This window comes from Psammomys obesus, unplaced genomic scaffold, assembly GCF_907164565.1.
Source record: "Psammomys obesus unplaced genomic scaffold, mPsaObe1.curated_primary_1811, whole genome shotgun sequence".
Classification (NCBI taxonomy): domain Eukaryota; kingdom Metazoa; phylum Chordata; class Mammalia; order Rodentia; family Muridae; genus Psammomys; species Psammomys obesus.
Genome location: NW_026596051.1, coordinates 20,511,598 through 20,530,746, shown reverse-complemented (window position 1 = coordinate 20,530,746; position 19,149 = coordinate 20,511,598). Strand labels below are relative to the sequence as shown.

At 46.6% G+C, this 19,149-nt stretch overlaps 1 protein-coding gene across 1 annotated transcript in view; it reads right to left on the bottom strand.

The window, feature by feature from the left end:
- Positions 1-19,149, bottom strand: part of Evc2 (EvC ciliary complex subunit 2) — a 79,378-nt gene that overhangs the window by 38,560 nt on the left and 21,669 nt on the right. The window contains exons 7-11 of the mRNA XM_055624066.1: positions 19,117-19,148; positions 10,936-11,260; positions 4,765-5,004; positions 2,813-2,988; positions 36-195 (exon numbers count right to left, since the gene is read on the bottom strand). Coding sequence (XP_055480041.1) covers positions 36-195; positions 2,813-2,988; positions 4,765-5,004; positions 10,936-11,260; positions 19,117-19,148 — 933 coding nt within the window. The remainder of the gene's footprint in view (positions 1-35; positions 196-2,812; positions 2,989-4,764; positions 5,005-10,935; positions 11,261-19,116; position 19,149) is intronic.

The following is a 19,149-nucleotide window of genomic DNA, read 5'->3' as shown; positions in this document are numbered from 1 at the left end:
TTCTGCAGAGATAAAGAGCACAATGCCTCACATACCTTCTGCAGAAGCTCTCGCCTTCTCTTAGTTACTAATTTTTGGTGGAGCCTTTTCTTTTCCTGCTTTAAGTCATTGTCTAGCTTCTGTTTTATAGAAAAGGTTTCCGTCTGTGCACGCTCCAACAGCATTTCCATCTGATCTTCATCCAAGTACCCGGCCCTGCATGGAGAAGATGGAAAGTCAGAGGATTCAGGCTCCTTCTCTCCCCTCCACAGGCTGGACTGCTGTGCAGCTGGGGGTATAGCTCTTATTAGGCTGGTCTCAAGCTGGAGCACCTCCAGGAGGAGAAGTTGTCACTGAGAGGTAAGATACCGACAGAGGAAGGTCAGAGTGCATGAAGATGAAAGGAGAAAGCTCAATCCAGAGATCTGATGGGTCAGGATAGGCAGAGGTTTGGGGAGAAAAAGATGTCTGCAGAGACCACTGAGTATGAAGAGTGCTTCCCAAGAAGAAGAGGAGTCCAAGAACCCTGGGTCAAGAAGAGGGAAAGCCAAAGAGGGGCTGTGGATATCTGGGTAGCGATTCAAATGCCACCAGTACATGAATAGGGAGACTCATGCTTTGTCTGAACGTTCCCTTCAAAACGTGTGTGGACATTTAATTTCCTGTATGAGTCTAAACCAGTGAGCTAAGTCAGAAAAGGGGGATGGTTTGTGAGAAAGGAGGCCAGCAAGAATGGAAGAGAAGGGACAGGAAAGTGTATGTGAGAGAGGCAGGGGGAAGAGAGATTGTGTGTGAGTGAGAGAAAGGAGAAAACAGGAACAAATTGTGTCATGCATATATGAAAATTCCATAATGAAACACATTGCTTTATATACTAACTTAAATTTTAATTTAAAGAGATGATCAGCGTTGTAACTGCAGGATGTGATTACTGTGAAAGGGGAGTCTCATCCCCTTGCCGCCCCACAACCCTCAAGCCCCATCACCATGCAGTGCCTTCTGCATGGTCCAGCACAGCAGAAGACCCTCAGCAGATGCAGTCTTAGCCTTTCTATGCTCCAGAAAGACCACACACCAAATAAACTTGCATTGTGTCCAGCTGGGTATTCTGCAGCAGCAAAAGAAAAGGGACATTTTCAAAATGTGGGTAACGCCCAACTTGTGAGGTTCCAAGTAGAGCAAACTTACAGTACAAAGGATCGACGCCCCCTCTTTGAGCCCCACAGCTTACTGTGTGTCAGCTACACCATCTCTGCCCTCAGCCTGGGATTCACACCCCAGCACCTGGGTGCTGTGCCTTCTAACTGGAACTACAGCAACCACTTGACAGGTGGGGAGACTTCCTGACCCCTGACCAGGTGAGCCAGTCACTACCCTGGCTCTCCTAAAGTCTGCCCTGGTGTTTCAATTTGTCCCAGAGCCTTGGCAAGTGTATGCTGCTCCTGCTATCACTATCTCCAGCTTGTCTGCATCCCTTGGCTGTGTCCTCCAGTTCCATACAGATCAGACAATCCTGATGGAAGGAGGTAGGAAGGAAAGGAAACTGGGGCTTTAGGAATGTAAGTCTGTGGTTGGAGAAACAGTTAAATGGCCAAAGTGGTTGCTCAGATCCCAGCACTGACGTGAAAAGCTGGGCATGGTAGAAGTCATCTGTCACTCCATCCAGGAGAGGGGGTGGGGATAGTGGTGGTGATGAGACAGGAGGAGATAGGCAGATCCCAGGAGCTTTCTAGCCATAAAGGAGAGCCAGTCTCTGAGTTCCAACTCAGTAAAACAAACAGAATAGAACAGAACAAAACAAACAAACAAAAAACAAAAGAGAGAAAAAAAAAAACCCCACCTCTCTTAAATAGCAAAGTGGGAAGCCAGAGAGAAAACCACTCACTACCCCTCTCCAAGCAAGCATATCCCCCTCTGCAGGTGCTCACACATACACATGGGGGTGGGGATGTTAAATCTGTGCCCAGTATTAAAAACAGAATTCAAAATAAGAGGTAAAATGGCCTTCTCCGGAAACCACTCAGGGCAGCCAAGCAGCTGCCATTTCTTCAGGCTGAGACCCTTCTTTCACTTCAGTGAAAATTAATTAGGAATACCAAGCAGGCTGCGATGAATTCATTATCATATCAAGATGGGCAGTGCCTACATAATCTGCATCCTACTGAATCTTTATTAACCACAGCAGGAAGCTTTAATGTCCCCAAGACCTGTGGTGTAGAATCAATTCATAAAGCCATTCGTGGCCACAAGCAGGCCAACCTCACGATCGTTTCCCTGTTCCTCTCTAACCTAGACAGCACACCTCACTATTTACAAGGAAGCTGCCTCAGGAGCGCTTGTCACCCTTCACCTTACTGTGTATGGTCTCCAGTGGTGCTGAGGAAAATCCCTTGAGCCCAAGCCAAGCCTCCATGTCTATTACACTCAATTGGGCAGTTCAGTGCTAGTCCTGAAGACAAGTGGGCCGTCCCACCACAGTCCGTGTCAGCCTTCTTCATGAATTTATCCAGAAAATCTGACTCATAATTTGCTCCTTCAAACAGTCCAAGAAAGGAGCATAAAGCTATTAGTCAGAGCTGGCAGGAGCTGAATGATGAGGACATACGGGAGGCCATCCTACTATTGTCTTGACTACGAAGTATGGTTCTTAAAAGTCTACCAAAGGGGAATTTTACAACAAAAGAATTCCCAAGATGAACCAGGTGACAGCATTTGGGCATAGCTGAGTGGACAGGAAGGGACTGGTCTTGGGAGTGGGTCAGTCTCCCTCTGGTGTTGAGTAGGAAGGCTGGGGCAGCATCTCCGTCTCCCTTGTGAGGCTCCATGCTCTTACCTCTCATGTTTGTGGATGAGGCTTGTCAGCTGGCTAGCTGCGGTGCTCAGCAGCCCTTGCACACGGGTCTCCATGGCCTGCAGGCTCTGGACCAGGTACTCCCTGTGGCCGAACCTCTTGCTGAGATGGTACCGCTTGGTGGCCTGGAAGAAGTCCATCAGCTCCTCCACACTCTCCTGTTTCACAAGATGAGAGGCCTGCCTCATTAAAATGTTAAGAAAAGTCTTTGTGGCTATTTAAAACATAACTTTTCCTTTTGGAAGACAGTCCCCAGACCAGCATCGGGGTGGATACCTCGCACTTCCCTGCTGTAACAAAGGCTATGAGGAAGTGAGGTAGGAATAAGAAGGCTCTGAGCAGTACCCTGGGAGCCATACATATGCCACCTCCTCCTCAGCAACATGTCTGTACCACCAAACAAGATGCGTGTGTTGCCTGTGCCATCGTTCTCCCTGCACCCACCATTCACAGCCCAGCTAGAGATGCCCAACAGCCTTGTATCACGGGACAAGTGTTGATTTTCTAGGGTGAATCAGCCATCTAGCCAACCTCTTGGTGGTGAAGGAGACAAAGCAGGCGGGGCAGGTACAAAGGACAGCAGAAGGGAATCATAGTAACAGCTGCAGGCTCAGGTCTGTGTGTCCTCTGTGAAATCTCTGGGTAAAAGCACTCTGAGCCTCTTCCGTTTTAATTGAAGGACTGAGTAATCATTCCCAATCTACGGAGAAAGAAACCAAGCCCAGAGCGCACATCACACTTCTGGAAATAGCTGGGCACAGATGAGGAAACCCAGTTCACATCACGCTGCTGGAAAGTATCTAAGCAGGGATCTGAAGTCAGAGATCTGGGTCTGGGTTCCAGACTGTATGGTCCTTCCCCAGGGCCTTCTGGGCACTAGAGCTCCCAAGCAAGGACTGCTGCAGCAATACTTCATTATTTTCCATGGAGCCAGAGCCCGAGCCATCTGGGACTTCACAGCCAGTTCCAACACCTGAAAAGTGCAGAGTGATGGTACTAATGCCAGTGGGTAGCGTGGGGGCACCTCTCTCTCTCTCTCTCTCTCTCTCTCTCTCTCTCTCTCTCTTTTAAATGGGATGTGCACTTTCCCAATATCTGGTCTTAGGCATCAGTGCTGTGCATCATGGGAGTGAAGCAAACTCAAGAACCTTTCATACGTCTGTGATGTTGTGGGGTCCAGACATCTCCTGGACATGTACTATTACTGCATGTTAGGGGGAAAAAGACCTACTTCCACATAGAGTAGTGGTGTGTTCTCTTAGAGTGTCTCTGAGTATGGCGGTGGCTTCCTAACAGGCTTGGGGTGATGATGTCTCCCCTCCTGCTCACTCAGCCTCTGCAAGAACCCCAAATCAGGAGCTAAGTGTCAGCAGGTCATCCTCAGCAGCCAAGGATTAGAAGATGAAGGCTGAGCCCTGTAGCCTCCTGGCTGCTCCTCTATTGCTCTATGTCATTTGGAAGTGGGGAAATTTCCCACAATATGAACAAGTTCAGAAAACTGCCTTCACTATCAACTAGGAACTGGTTCAGTCTACACGAACAATCCTTACACTTGGGTTTATGGGCCCATCTAGACATAGACCCCAAATCCTTCACGTGCATGGGTAGGTGCATTACTGTGTGTGTGTCAGTATGTGTATGTGAGTGTCACACACTTTATGCATAGCACCGACTCACCAAGGACCAGCTCATTAAACCTTCACCAGGACCCACAGCTGCTACAGGTAGAACCAGAAACAGTCCAAGTCAGCCTGAGCCCACAGCAACCTCCGCCCTCCATGCCAGAAACTCACTCCCTCATCAAGAAGAGGAAGGAGTAGAAAGCTCACTTGCTCCCAGCACAGAAGGAAGACAGGACTCGCCACTAAGAGGGAAAATCACTGAGGGTTTAGAAAATGCCTCTCTACCCGGGCAAACCCGATCGCAGGCATCACCTGTGTTTTAGAATAGTCTTGCAGCAACATTTTGGCCACCTCGGGCCTCAGTTCCCCTTTGGCAACAGCGCTCTGTATCTGGGTATAGAAGATGCTATGCAATTCATTTCTCTGGAAGATAGCCAGCTGCCTGTGCGCTTGGGCAAAATCCTCTGCTTGTTGCAGAGCGAGGGACCTCTGCATGTCCTCCTGCTCCAGCCCGTGGAGGGTCCGCAAAAGGCTGCTGCACTCTGCAGCGGACTGTGGAGAGAAGAGAAAGCTGTGAGAGGCAGACAAGCCGAATGTGAACAGGCACACCCACCACCCACCCACGCACATATAAACAGATAATACACGAATGCAATGGACGCACACGCACACTCAAAACAAACAGTGCCCTGCAACACACACCTTGTATTGCTCACACACGTCATGCACAGGTGCAGTGTATGAGCGCATGTAACTACATACAAATGTCCATGTCTGCACAGGTATGTACACATCTTCACTGTGTACATGCGTGTGTGTGTACACACAGCAGTACAGCCAAAGTTATACATAATGTTATACATAATGCACTCAAGCATGAGTACAGAGCAAACACAGACACCATAGTGCACACAGTTTCACATGTGCGCACACACACACACAGCCCCAGGATGACAGGGTTGACGATGCTGAATCCTGAGAAGATGCCGTTCCGACCCACCCTTCCCTATGATCTGAATTTTCTGCCAGAACAGCCGTAAAATAGAAAGATCGCAGTGGGCGGGCGTGTGCCAATTTGCAAATCAGATTGTTTGAAAGGCGGCTGCAAAAAAAAAAAAAAAAATGGAAATCTCCTAAGTGTTAAGGAGTCTAAGCAGTTAGACTCTTGAGATGATGCCCACCACTTTCGCTCCCAGCGTCAATGAGGAGAAAAATTGCCAGCAGTCAGACCTGAGCTCAGCTCCTCAGGGAAGAGCTGCTGAGAAACGGAACTTTGAGGCGATCTGGGGAGGCTGCAGGCGGGGAAGGATTCCCACCGGGAGGGAGGTGCTCTTTACCCCTCATGGGTAGGTGGGATCATAGGACCCCACTAGGTTTGTCGGGTGATGCTTCCACATGTGAAGGCGTGGACTGAAACAGGATGGGATGACCGCTTCTGAGATTACCTTCCATGGCAACGCGTCCCCCAGCCCTGTGTGTGCGCGCACAAGTGCACATGATGTATGGAGGCCAGAGGTCAACACCCAGTATCCTCTCTCACCCCCCCTCGCCGTACTTATTGAGACAGGGTCACTGAACCCGGCTTGCCACTGAGCCCCTAAAATCTGTCTCTGCTCTCCCAGAGGTGGGCTAAAGGTGTGTCACCATGCCTGCTTCTGCATGGATGCTGTGAATCCAAACTCAGGTCCTCACACTTCCAAAGCAGGCCTGCTGACCCCACCCCACCCCGTCCCAGTGTCCTGATGTATTTAGGTCCCTCTTTCGTTGACTGCAGGTAAACTGGGGTTGAGGAAAGGCTCCATCGTGGGTGGATATGGCTGCATCACAGAAGAGCCTTTAAGAGGGCATGGAGTGAGATGTGGGTTTCATTGAAAACAGAGGCGGGCCTGGGCTGGTTATGAATTTACTAATAGCTGAGGATGACCTTGAACTCCTGATCCTCCTGCTCTATCCCCCAAATTCCGGGATTACAGCCATGGGCTACCTACCACACTTGGAGAAATCCACATTTTGAATATAAGGGTTTCTATTTCAGATGTTGTCAGTAAATATGCACCAGTTAAAGGATACCATTAGAGATCTCTCCCCCCAGCCCCCACCCCACCTCAGGGCCAAATCCCTGCTGAACTTTCCAAAGAACGAGTTTTTTCATGGAGAGGAGACATGGCCAGCAAGGACCGTCATCCAACCACAAGCTGGTTTTGAATTGTCCCAGAGCTGCTCCTGTGCCCCCGTTCACTCTACACCACTCCGTTTGTGAGATTAGGATTTCCACAGTTACACTCCTTGTACTCCATTCAGCTAAACTGGCAAGACAGTAAAACTGTTTTTTGTTTTGTTTTGTTTTGTTTTTTAAATACATCTATCAAAGATGCAATGTCAAGTGGCCTTAGGAAGCTTAGCTGTGAGGCTCTGCTTTCCTGGGCCTCAGTTTCCTCAACTGCAAATGTAAATATTTTATATGTTTTATGACCAAGGTTTTCTTAAGGATGACAGTAAACTATGAACCTCAACTTGACACCATTTAGAATCACCTGGGAAGAATCTCGCTGAAGAACTGCCTTGACCAGGTTGGCTGGTGGGCCTGTTTATGAGGGCTTGTCTTGATTACATTAGTTAGTGTGGAATGATCCATGCTACAATGGGCAGCACCATTCCCTATGTTTAGATTTTGAACTATGACAGAGCAGAGAGAGGGTTGAGCACTAGCATGCTTGTGTTCAATTCTCTCTGCTCTTGACTGTGGATATCATATGACCAACTGCTTTGAGTATCTGCTGCCTCAACTTCCCAGTCACTATCAAGTATAAATACCCTGGAACTGTGAGCTGAAATAAACCTCTTCTCTTAAGTTACTTTGTCATAGTACTTTACCATAGCAAAAGGAATGGTGTGACGGTCTGAATATGAAGTGCTCCCCAGAGGCTGACATGGTCCCCAGCTGGTGATGTTGTCTGGAAAGGTTATAGAACCATAAGGAGGTGGATCCTTGCTGGAGGAAGTATGTTTTTAGGTTCTTTATCCTGCCTCCACTTCTTTCTCTGCGCTTCCTGTGTGAGGAGGAAGTATGATTGCTCTGCATCCTAACTGCCAGGCCACCTTCACTCTCAGACTGCCATGCTTCCCTGCTATGACAGAGTCTACACTTACCAGCCAAAACAGTTTCCTTTTTAGTTTGCTTTTTGCCAGAGTAGCTCACCACAGCACTGACTGAGGCCCTTGCTTCTCTTTATCTTTTCATTTATATCAAGCTTTGATCTGACACATGAAAACAGAAACATGACATATAGATGGGCTGCCTTGTGACATTTCAGTGTGAGTACACACTGCACAGTGTTGAGCCAGAGCCACACAGCTACCTCCTCCAACATGAACCATCTCCTTGAGGCAAAAACACACAAATCCTCTGGCTTTTAGAGATTCCCAGCCTTTCATGGCGGTCTGTTCAATGGCCACTAGATCATCTCTTCTCTGTGCTCTGGTGTCCAGCCACCCCCTGGCTGTGCTACAGGGTGAAACTTAAGCCCAAGGAAGCCTCAACCCAGTCTAAGCTCCTAGGGAGCTGGAGCCTTTTGGCAGCAAAAGACATGCTCTGAAAGCCCTAAGGAATAGAACTTACTTATAATACAGCCTGGCTTATACTATTTTTGTAAAGAAAATTAAAATTAAAAAAAAAAAAAACAGATTCTGACAAGATGTTGCTGGGGTCCATTCACCACACAGCGAGCTGAATACACTCTCTCTCTTGGGGCCTGGCTGTGGACTTGAACCACAGTGAAAGACAGAACACTAGAGAAGATGGGGTCACTAGGGAAGCTAGAGTGCATAGAGTAACATCCACTCCCAAATCCACGCACACATCTAGGTCCTGACCCCATAACTTGGGAACCTATAAATCTGAACTTGAAGGGTCTTTGCAGGTTGAATCAAGTTAAAGATCTCATAAGTGCATCCCACTGAGTCAAATGACAAGTGTCCTGAATCAAATGACAAGTGTCCTCACAGGAGACAGAGAAGAGGGGACAGTGTTCCAGGAAGAGGCCATGAGAAGATGAAGCAGGAATGACAACAATCCCAGGAACACATGGAGCCACCAGCAAAGCTGTCAAACAAGGAACGCCCTCCCTAAAGACTCCAGAGGGAACTGGGTCCTACCCTGAATTGTATTTCCAGACTCCAAACCAAAAAAGAAAAAATTCTCTCTCTCTCTCTCTCTCTCTCTCTCTCTCTCTCTCTCTCTCTCTGACATCAGATGTATGGTGCCTTGTTCTGGGAGCTACTGGTTTCTAGTATAGCATCTACCCAAGCCACAAGCCCAGCTGTAAACAAGATAGCACCAAGGCAAGGCAGGCCCTGAAGCAAGGGAACAGGTGAAGCACAGTGAATCCTGTGTGTCCACAGTGAATCCTTTAATGCAGCTGTGTCTATGCTGAAACCTGAGTGAGCCTGAGAGCTTTTATTGACTTATAGGGAGGGAGATAGTCTGTGTTTCTCAGCAGGTGAGGTCTGGAGGCATCAACCACCAACTTTCTCTAAGCTGCTGGGCCTCTAGAGGACACAGGGTTCAGACCTGTGCAGGCATAGGTCATAATGTCTGGACAACCACCTTTCCTGCTGGGAAGTCAATTCAGACTTGCTCTGCTGTGCCTGAGAGACCAATTCTCTCAGGTTGGCCACTGGCACCTTAACTACTTCTCTTTTCCATTACTGGTAAGACTCAAGAAATAAATAAACCCAGCTAAGATCAGAAAGTAAATGAAACTCACAAGGCTCCTCCCCAAAGCTATATAAACAATAACAATCGTTTGAGAGAGGGGACTCTTCAGTGAAACTAGCTGCAAGTTGAGGAGGGTGCTCAAGGGATGCAGCTTTGGCAATCATCACTCATGCCGCTGTGGGCTTTCAACGATGCAGCTGTTTCTGAGTCTCCCATGCTCCCATGATACGTTCAACAAACTGACTGGTTCACTAAGCTAGACTCTGGTTGAGTGTTTGTTGTTGTTGTTTGGTTGGTTTTGTTTGTTTGTTGTTTGTTTGCTGGCTTTTTTTTTTGTCTGTCTGTGATTCCTGCCCTGTCTGAGAAGAGCAGACATTAGCTTAGGTCTCCACACACACAAAAAAAGTCACATTACAACTCTAAGTCCAGGCTTGCCTGGCGGACCTGTTCAGTTCAGAGCTGTGATTTGGCTATCAGCAGTCCCCAAAAGAACATATGTTCTCTGACATTATAACCAACTATGACCTGGCCATGCTCTCTGCTAATGAAGCTTTCTACTCTCCCCATAACCATGATGGCACCACAAACAGAACTGTGTCATTACATGGCTGATTGTGTCATATATTTTTTTCAAATATGAGGATATTTTATTAGCTCATATTGAGCTTCTTGAATACAAGAGGGCGGATTCAACTCTGTATCTCTAGTCCCTAGCCAGCAGGAAAGAGGCAGTAAGTTACCCATAAATCCTACTGAAATATCATGGATGGGTAGATGGGGGGATACAAGGGTATATAGACAGATAGGTAAATGACTAGAAGTGTAGATGGAAAGAAGGAAGGGCAGATAGATAAATGGATGTATATGGTTAGGAATAGGTGCGATGGAAAGAAGGGCAGATAGATGACTAGATGTATATGGTTAGGAATCGTATGATTTGGTGTATAGATAGAAAAGTGGATGATGGACCAATAGATACAATAGTGTATAGATGGATGAGCGAGTAAGTGGATGCATGGACAGATAGTTGGGTGGGTGGCAGGAAGAGAAGATGGGTAGATGAATGTATGAATAAATGGTGAGTGAACGAACAGATGCATGGAGGGAGGATGGAGGCATGGATGGATGGTTGGGTGGATAGGTAGGTGGATGGGTAGGTGTATGTATATATGAATGTATTATGAATGGATGGGTGGAAGAATGGATGGGTGGGTGGATGGATGGATGAATGGATGGATGGATGGACAAATGGATGAGGGTTCGGATAGACAGAATAATCTATAGGTAGATGGCTAGGTTAATTGATATGTGGACTGGTGAATAGATGAACAGATTAATGGATGGATGAGTGAGATAAGTCAGTGAGTGGATGGATGGATAGATAGGTGAGTGGATAGGTGATCTGGTGTATTGATATATAGGTGGTTGTGGCTTGGGTAGATGGATGAATGGGTGAATGGATGAATGGATGGATAGATGGATCAATCTATCAATAGGTAGATAGGTGAACAGATGGGTAGATGGATAAACGGCTGGGTGAATTTATATATTAATGTTTGGATAAATGAATGGATGGATGATGAATGATGGATAAATGAATGATGGATGGATGAATAGAGGGATGATGGGTGAACAGATTATGAATGGATGGGTGGATGGATGGGTGGATGGATGGATGGGTGGAAAGATATGTTGGTTGTGGCAGTGGTTACTAATGAGACCTTGAGGAGGAATGAGGCATGTGCAAGCCTTCAGGGCTGCCTTACCCTCTCACTAACTCGCTTCAACACCTCTTCTGCTTCTTCCATGGCCAGCATCTCCCTCTGATACTGGCTTTCTGTTTTCTTCCTCATTTCTAGGTCACACTCTGCTGTCAGTGCCAACATCTTCCGCTCATACTCCTCTTGTATTTCATTTTCCAGCATCAGAAACTGTTTTTTGAAAGCACTGGCCATCTTCCTCTCTGTTTGTGGAGAGAGGTGACCACTACTGGTCAGATTCTTCATCAGAAGAGCGATGATGTCCTTACTAATTTGGTTTCGACAAGCCTCCAGGTCTGCATCTGCTTGATTCAGGGTTGCGATCTCCAACCTGAGAAACAGAAGTCAAATGGACTCCATTACATGAAAGCATGTATTTACGGTAAGGTATTTATGGGTAAAGTCTTTTCTCTTTCTTTCCCCTATTTCTCTTCCCATTTTTCCCTCCCTTCTACTCTTTTATAATTTGAATGAAAATGTCCCCCATAAGCTCATTGGTTTAACACTTGGTCATCAGTTGGTGGTACTGTTTGGGGGAAGTTATGGAACCATAGTAGGGACAGCCTACCTGGAAGAAATGGGATGCTGAGTGAAGGCCTTTAGGGTGACAGCTCAGTCCGGCTTTCTACCTGGTCTCTACTTCCTGATTCCTACTCCCCAGCCTTGACCTGCTCCTGCGGCCATGCCTTCCCTATCACGATGGACCACTCCCTCAGCCCATGAAACAAACCCAATCCTTCTTCCTTTGAATTGTAGCATGTCAGCAGCATAATTAAGCCTCTCTGAACATCTGTCCAAGTGGTTTCCAGATGTACAGCCCAGCAATGCACAAAGAGCCTTTTTTTTTTTTAAGGAGGAGCTAATTTGAAAGAAGGGAGCCAACAAGACTACAAAAGAATAAGGGAGGGCAAAGCAGTGAATATGATTACAATTCATTATATACAATCATACACACACATACACATATGTATATGTAATTGCAAAAAAATAAGACAAGTGAAGTTATTGTTACATTTAAGCAAAAAGTGAAGAGGAACTATATTCACACAGAATAAAATTGGCAATAACATTGATAACATCAAATAAATAACACTTGGTGATGGTTATAGCACGTAGAGAGTAAGAATAAACAGCCCCCTAAGAGATACTCTTTTTTTTATTAATTACACTTTCTTCACTTTGTATCTCCCCATAAGCCCAGAGACTCATACTCCAACCAAGTATCATGCATGGAGATAACCTAGAACCCCTGCACAGATGTAGTCCATGGCAGTTTAGTATCCAAGTGGGTTCCATAGTAATGGGAAGAGGGCCTGCCTCTGACATAATCTGATTGGCCTGCTCTTTGATCACCTCCCCCTGAGGGGAGAGCAGCCTTACCAGGCCACAGAAGATGACAATGCAGCCACTCCTGATGAGATCTGATAGACTAAGATCAGAAGGAAGGAGAGGAGGACCTCCCCTATCTGTGGACTTGGGGAGAGGCATTCATGAAGAAGGGGGAGGGAGGGTGGGATCAGGAGGGGAGGAGGGAGGGGCTTATGAGGGGATACAAAGTGAATAACGTGTAATTAATAAAAAAAAAAAAAGCCTTTCTTTGCCCATGCTCTGCAATGGTAGACATCATCTGTCACTTGATGGCGATGTAACAAAATGAAAGTATTAAGGAAGCCATCACAGAGAATCTTAAGCATTTGAAAGTGGGGAACAGATCATGCCCATATCAGTCTGCTTAAATTTTGTCACTTTTCACCAGTCCCATTAGGTCTGTTCCTTGCTAGATGCGTTCAAGAACTGAAAACAAGTCTTAGGTATGCTTTCTTATCTAGGAACCCTCAACATCCATCTGTAAGTGCCAAATAGATAGATAGCTATGCATGCAGAGAGATGAATGGGTACCTGTCAGAGAAATGGGTACTTGGCAGTTTACCTACATATTTTTATCAGAAAAGCTGTAGTAAAATATTACCTCGAATTAAAGGCACTTCAATAAAGGCTGTTTCTCTAGAAGAGAACCACCACTCCAGGCCCCATCAGTCTCATTTTAAAGAACACCCCATGCACTTGCTTCATTCACTGTCACAACAAGTACTTAACTCCAAGAAAAACTTTGTTGGATCCAGAAGGAATCACAGGAGGTGCTTAAAACAGGTTTGTGCACTGAAAAATGCTAAATGATCCAGACAGAATCCCACAGGTTCTGAAAGTAAAGCTGTGTTCTATTGAGAGAGGCAAAACAGACTTCACATCTTGAATGAAGCCTGGTGGGACAGAAAGAACAGTGGCTTCTCCACCATGTCTTCAATCCTGAACACGTGACTAAAAGTCCATGACAAAGGTGCTGAGGATGCAGACGGAACCATTCTTCAGCAGCTGACTTTGGCACCCAAACATCAATAAAGAGGGTATCAACTTGGAAGAGAGAGGTTGAAGAGGAATCAGGGCCAGAGGGGACAGTATGAGGAAGGAAAGAATGCAGACGTGAAAACTGACAGCTCTGAAGACCTGGGAAGGGATGAGCACTGAGTGAGGCTGCTTCTGGAAGCTGTGAAGCTTGACTTTTGCCTGGACAGACCCATCAGACTCTGATCTCCACAATCCTAAAACAACACTTCTGTGCCATGAGTTGCCGAGCCAGAAGTGATCTCTTATAAGTGAATAACAAGCTCACAAAAACCATGCTGGGTAGCTGCATCCTCACACATTCCTTAATTCAGAAAATATGGGGCCTGTACTAGACAAACTGCACATTCTGTTCTTGTTCTCTCTCATATCTGCCTAGCAAGCCACTTATTAACCAGGGGAGCTCAGTATAGGACTTGGTTTTCCCACCTATGTAATGGGGATGGCCTTAGATTGCTGTTAATTTTTTTTTTCTTTTATCAAGCAAAGAAATAACAACTTCACAGTACAATTTCCTAGCACCTTGTTGGCCCTAAATATTCGTAGTTTCCCCTGTGGCTCTTCCTTCCCTGGGGAAGCTAGCTGCAGAGGGCAGACAGCTTGGCAGGCACACCAGCTCAGAGACACTCTGGCTGCAGCCATTTCGCTGCCAAATGCTCTGCACAGACTGTCAGAAGTGGCTACAAGAAAAACTGTCACTGCCCCAAGGCCGCAAGCCACAGGAAAAGAATCCCTTCAAGTCAGTTAAATGTCCAAGCTATTAATGACATTAATTCTCATTGTTAATTGCACAGAAAAAGAGTCACTTCAAATCAGTTAAAATTTCAAGCTATTAATGACACTAACTCTCAGTGTTAATTGCCCAAATGGCTTTAGAAAAAGACAAATAGAAAAAAAAAATTCCTCCCTCACACATAGCATCATGTCCACAGGGGAAGGGACACATTTCCACTGCCCTTCCTTTTCGTGTAATCACTTCCAAGGCAATGAAAACACTTGTTTCTCCATTACCCCCAGGAAATCCTTCAAGACATCAAGAAGACAGGCATTTGCGGTCTCACAGATGAGGTTCTATGCTGGAAGTCCTGTTCCGCTCCCTGAACTGGTGCATCCCTGAACAGTAACGTCTAAGAAACACCACTGTTTAGAAATTTCCAAGGACCCATTATGATTAATACTTTGATTGGCTGGTGGTGGCAAAAATGAGAATGGTATTCATGCCCTCTTTCTTATTTATTGTTCACAAAAAGTAATCATTCTTACCAAATAGGGAGGCAAGGTATTTATTAAAGTTAGGATCCAATTGACACACACCACAGCAGATGTTTTTCTGAGAGGAACAATAACTCAAAAGAAAGTCTAAGTGGCCACGGCCTCTTTTAGAATAATTCTTCTGCCTCCAAGTTAGCTAGTGTAACAAAGGATCCACTAAACACAGACTGGCATTAGCCAAGAGAGACTTTCCCTCACCAGAAGCCAATGAACACTGCAAGATTCTATGCGGAGGACAAATAACACATTTATACTCCATCAACATGGAGGCTGAGCAGTGGGAGATGAGGGAAGTATCCTCAGAGAACTTCCAGTGAGCGGGAGCCACAGAATGTGAGGGAAACATCAGAAAATCGATGGTAAGACAGTGAGGCAGCAGCTGGTCACAAACCCACATGCAGTATAAGCCACAGGGTGGGCTTTTAGCACTTTTCCTCCTGAATCCTCTTTCACCAAGCAGAGAGGCTGGGCTGCACCCTTCTCCAGCCACTGGGCTACTCCGCAAGAGGAAATAGTCACTCATAGACTACATTCATCCTAAGGCATGGTGTGTGTGTGATGGGGGTTGGGAGACTCCATGAGCAGAGTGGAGAGCCCTCAAAGAACTTCCTGCTTAAGTGGGTCAGACAGTTCAATGATACAAGGATCTCTCTCTTTCTTTTTTTTCTCTCTCTCCTGTATGTGCAGTCACTTCTAGCAGGGATGCTACAAAGAAAGTAGTTTGGGCATACAGAGGTGCTACTGCTGCAGAAGGACATTTTCCTAGCTCCGTGAGACCTTCCAATCCACGGAGCCCAAGCAGCTGCTACCCTGACTACTCTTTCTGACCCTCAGATACCCACACCCCATTCCACCTTTAGTCTGTGCTGCAACCAGCATTCAGCTTAGTGGGTTTTCTCTCAGAAAAACTCCCGGACTCTGAAGACCATCCCAGGTGTGATGGTGCATTCCTGTAATCACTGCACTGGGGTGATGGAGGCAGAAGGACCAATAGTTCAAGTTCACCTTTGGTCACACAGCACGTTCTGAGGCTAGCCTGGGTTACATGAGACTCAGTCCTCAAGAAGAGGAGGAGGATAGTGGGGAGGAGTTCAATCTGGGGGAGGTGGAGCCTTTAGTCCCCACACCAAAGCGTTTGTATTCTGCCAGTGAACACAGTACAAAGACAAAACCCAGTATCCAGGCAGCGCCCACCACTGTGCTGAGCACAGAATGGGACCTCAGCCAGGATTGGCTAAAATACATGTCAACTGATTAATTCTTAAAAGGGTTCCAAATAAGAAGAAGCAACCTCAAAGAAACCAGACATTGGCTCCATCTTCCTAGGCTATAGGCTTTCAGGGAAGAGGACTACAAGAACTGCTTTGCAGAATGCTTGAAAGAATAAATAATAATAAAAAAAGATAAGTACTATAAAAAGCAAACCTACCATATGGTTAGCACATAAAAAACTATTCAGTATGTTTATTTACAACTCTAGCACAAAAAAATACTCCCTACACACCTACCGAGTACAGAACAGCTTACAGACAGCGTAGGGGCCTCAGTAACAGCTCAGAGCTGCCAGGAAGTGAAACACCGGAGAGAGAAATGCACCTCTGAACTTCTTCCCTTATGCTCTCAGTCTCAGCATCTGCACTCAGTATTTATAAGAGACCATCCATCAGTAGCCCGGTGGATCTGAAAGCACCCTCACCAGAGTGCAAGTCCATTACCACCCACATGACCTCATGCAAACCAGTGAGCCTGAATTGAGCAGCATCGAGAATTTCACGGGATGCCAGATGCTTGGTGTGAGCCGGCTTCCAGCCAGGGGAGAACTAAATTACTGGAAGCACACCATGCTTCTAGGACCTTTTGTGATTAGCCAAGCCTACCCTGTTTCTCCCTCCCAGCATGCACTGGGACCAAGCTCCCTTCCACTGTGACCAGTCACGGAAAGAACACAAACGATAAAAACCACTCTCCAATCCTCTTTGTGAGAGCTGCCCTGTGAATAAATGATGCGGGGCTGAACATGCAAGCAAGCCCAGGGCATTCTCTGTCGGCAGCAAGTCAGCAGCAAGAAAAGGGCACAGTGCCGCCTAGTCTTGGAAATGTGGCAACAATCAAACTGCCCTTTTGCAGGGTGAGAATCGCAGCTAAACCTCCAGGGAGGATTATTGCAGGATAAATGACTTACAAGAGAAAAGGGCTGTTTTCAGTAAGGAGCCCATGAGAGACTGATTTCCATACAAACTAAGCCCCTGACATTTCCTTTTGTGGGAGTCTCTAAATCTTACTAGAGGTCAACATAGATAGACAAAAGGTAACTGACAATTCTAGGAAAAGGAAGGAAGGAAAGTAGGAGGGAAAAAGGAAGGCAGACAGGCAGGCAAGCAGGCAGGCACACTAGGTATCCAAACCAGCGCCCAACCACTGAGGCTGAAATATAGTTGAGTCAATAAATTTTAAGACTGAACTGGGGCAGGTGGTGGGTGATGGAGAGATGACGCAGAGCTTATAGCGACTGGTTGTTCTTCTAGAGGACAACCATCCATTTCCATGGGATCCAACATCTTCTTCTGACCTCTGTGGTTACCAGACACACGTGCTGCTCAGACATACATGTAGGCAGAATATCCACAATGATATATATATTTAAGACTGAGCAGGGAAAGGAGGGTAAGGCACTGAGAGAAGGATGGATTTCACTCTTGGGCTGAGCGCTCACAGTTCATGCTTGCTGGTTGCTGTGAAATGCTCTTCAGACAAGATAAGATCAACAACCAAGAAGAAACAAAGAGAAGGTTCCAGAGCCCGAGACTAATTAATAAAGTCAATACTCCAACATGAGAATAAACAAGATGCACCACTGTGGAGAGCTTCCCATGATGGGGGTGGAGGAGGGCTTCACGTCTTCAGTCAAAGGCAGAGGCAGAGGGTGAGCATGGTCCTTCCTGCTTAAGAGGACCATGTCACTGGGTCAGAAGCTGGCAGAGTCATAGTCATCATGTGCGTGCAAATTAAACACCCAGCTGTCGACTGCCCAAAACAAATCGTTCCACTCAACAATTCATTTTCATATTGGGGTGTATTGGCTAAGAAATGCTTTGATAATTGCTTGTGCTCATATCACAATATATGAGGTGGTATTTTAGAGTGCCTGCCGGGAGCTTGCCTGCCAGCTGCCCACCAGTCTCTGCCTTCCTAAGACAGGGTGGCAAATTTTAATTGTCATCCTTGGCATTCCAATTAGAGAATCGAGCTGAAATGAAGAAGGGCTTGTGAACAGCTGTACAAAGCCTAATTACCCAAGCCATGCACACTATCCTGAAACCAGAAATGGATGGAGGGCCTGAGCCTCACCACTATGTGAGGTCTATCTCGTGCACCCAAGGCTCCAGGCCTGGCTGTTTACAGAGCTACTGAACAGGAGAGAAGCGTCCTCAAAGAACGGCAGATTTCCCACTGCCAAAAACAAGGGCTGTGAGTCAGACTCAATATAACCAAATTTCTCTACCTTGGACCCACTCTATGTGCCATGGGACACAGGTTCCTAGACCCAGGGACACATGCCTGGCACTGCTTGGTTGGCCCTGCTTCTAAGCCCTTTCCTGTTCAGTGCTGTTTCCTGGGATTAATTGTGCACACTCGTGCAAGCATGCATGTGTGTTTCTGTGTGTGTATCTGCATACCAGAGAAGAGCCTCAGGTGCCATTTCAGAGGAGCCATCTGCCTTGCTCTCTCACTGGCCTGGAGCTCACTGGTTACTCTAAGCTGTCTGCCAGCGAGCCTTGGGGATTTCTCTGGCCCCACTTCCACAGCTCTGGGGTTATAAGCCTGCACTGGGGTTATAAACCAGTCACGCAGTTGACCACTAGCGGTACCCATGGAAAGGCTTCCTAACCTCCAAGTCCTCATGTAAGTGGAAAACAACACCCCCAGCCCCTCACCCCCACACCCCCACATCCCTGGGTTGTTTCTGATAACTGGGATTTCATTTGTACCCTTTTCGTGGAGGATTTGGCAGGATGAAGACAGCCCAGTGTAGGTCTTTATTAACAAAAAAAAAAAAAAAAAAAAAAAAAAAAAAGAGTTCCACCAAGCAAACCCAAGGTGGGCATCTGGGCTCTTTTTCAAAAACAGCCATTTCCTCTCTGTCTTCTGTATTCAGTAAACAAACACCCAGCATGTTCTCCTGTTAAAATTTTGCAATACCCCTTGCTCATTCCCATCCTTAGGTCTCCCTTTCTTCCTTCTGCCTGGAGTATTCCTTCTCATTCCACTTAGCAGCTTCTCCTCCAGCATCAAACACAAGTGATGATGTCACTACCTCCAGGGAGCACTCCCAGGCTCCAGAAGTGCCTCCTTCTCCTGCATCCAGCTGGACCAATAGTGTTCAGTGCCTAGCAACACTTCCATTCTGACCACCAAGTGATGAGTGGATGACCAAGTGAACCCCAAAAAAACACTCCATGCCCGCTGCCCCAACATCACCTCCCCAGAACAGACACAACTGAGGACCCTTACTCTTCTAGGGCTTGAAGCATGCTCCCGGGGTCC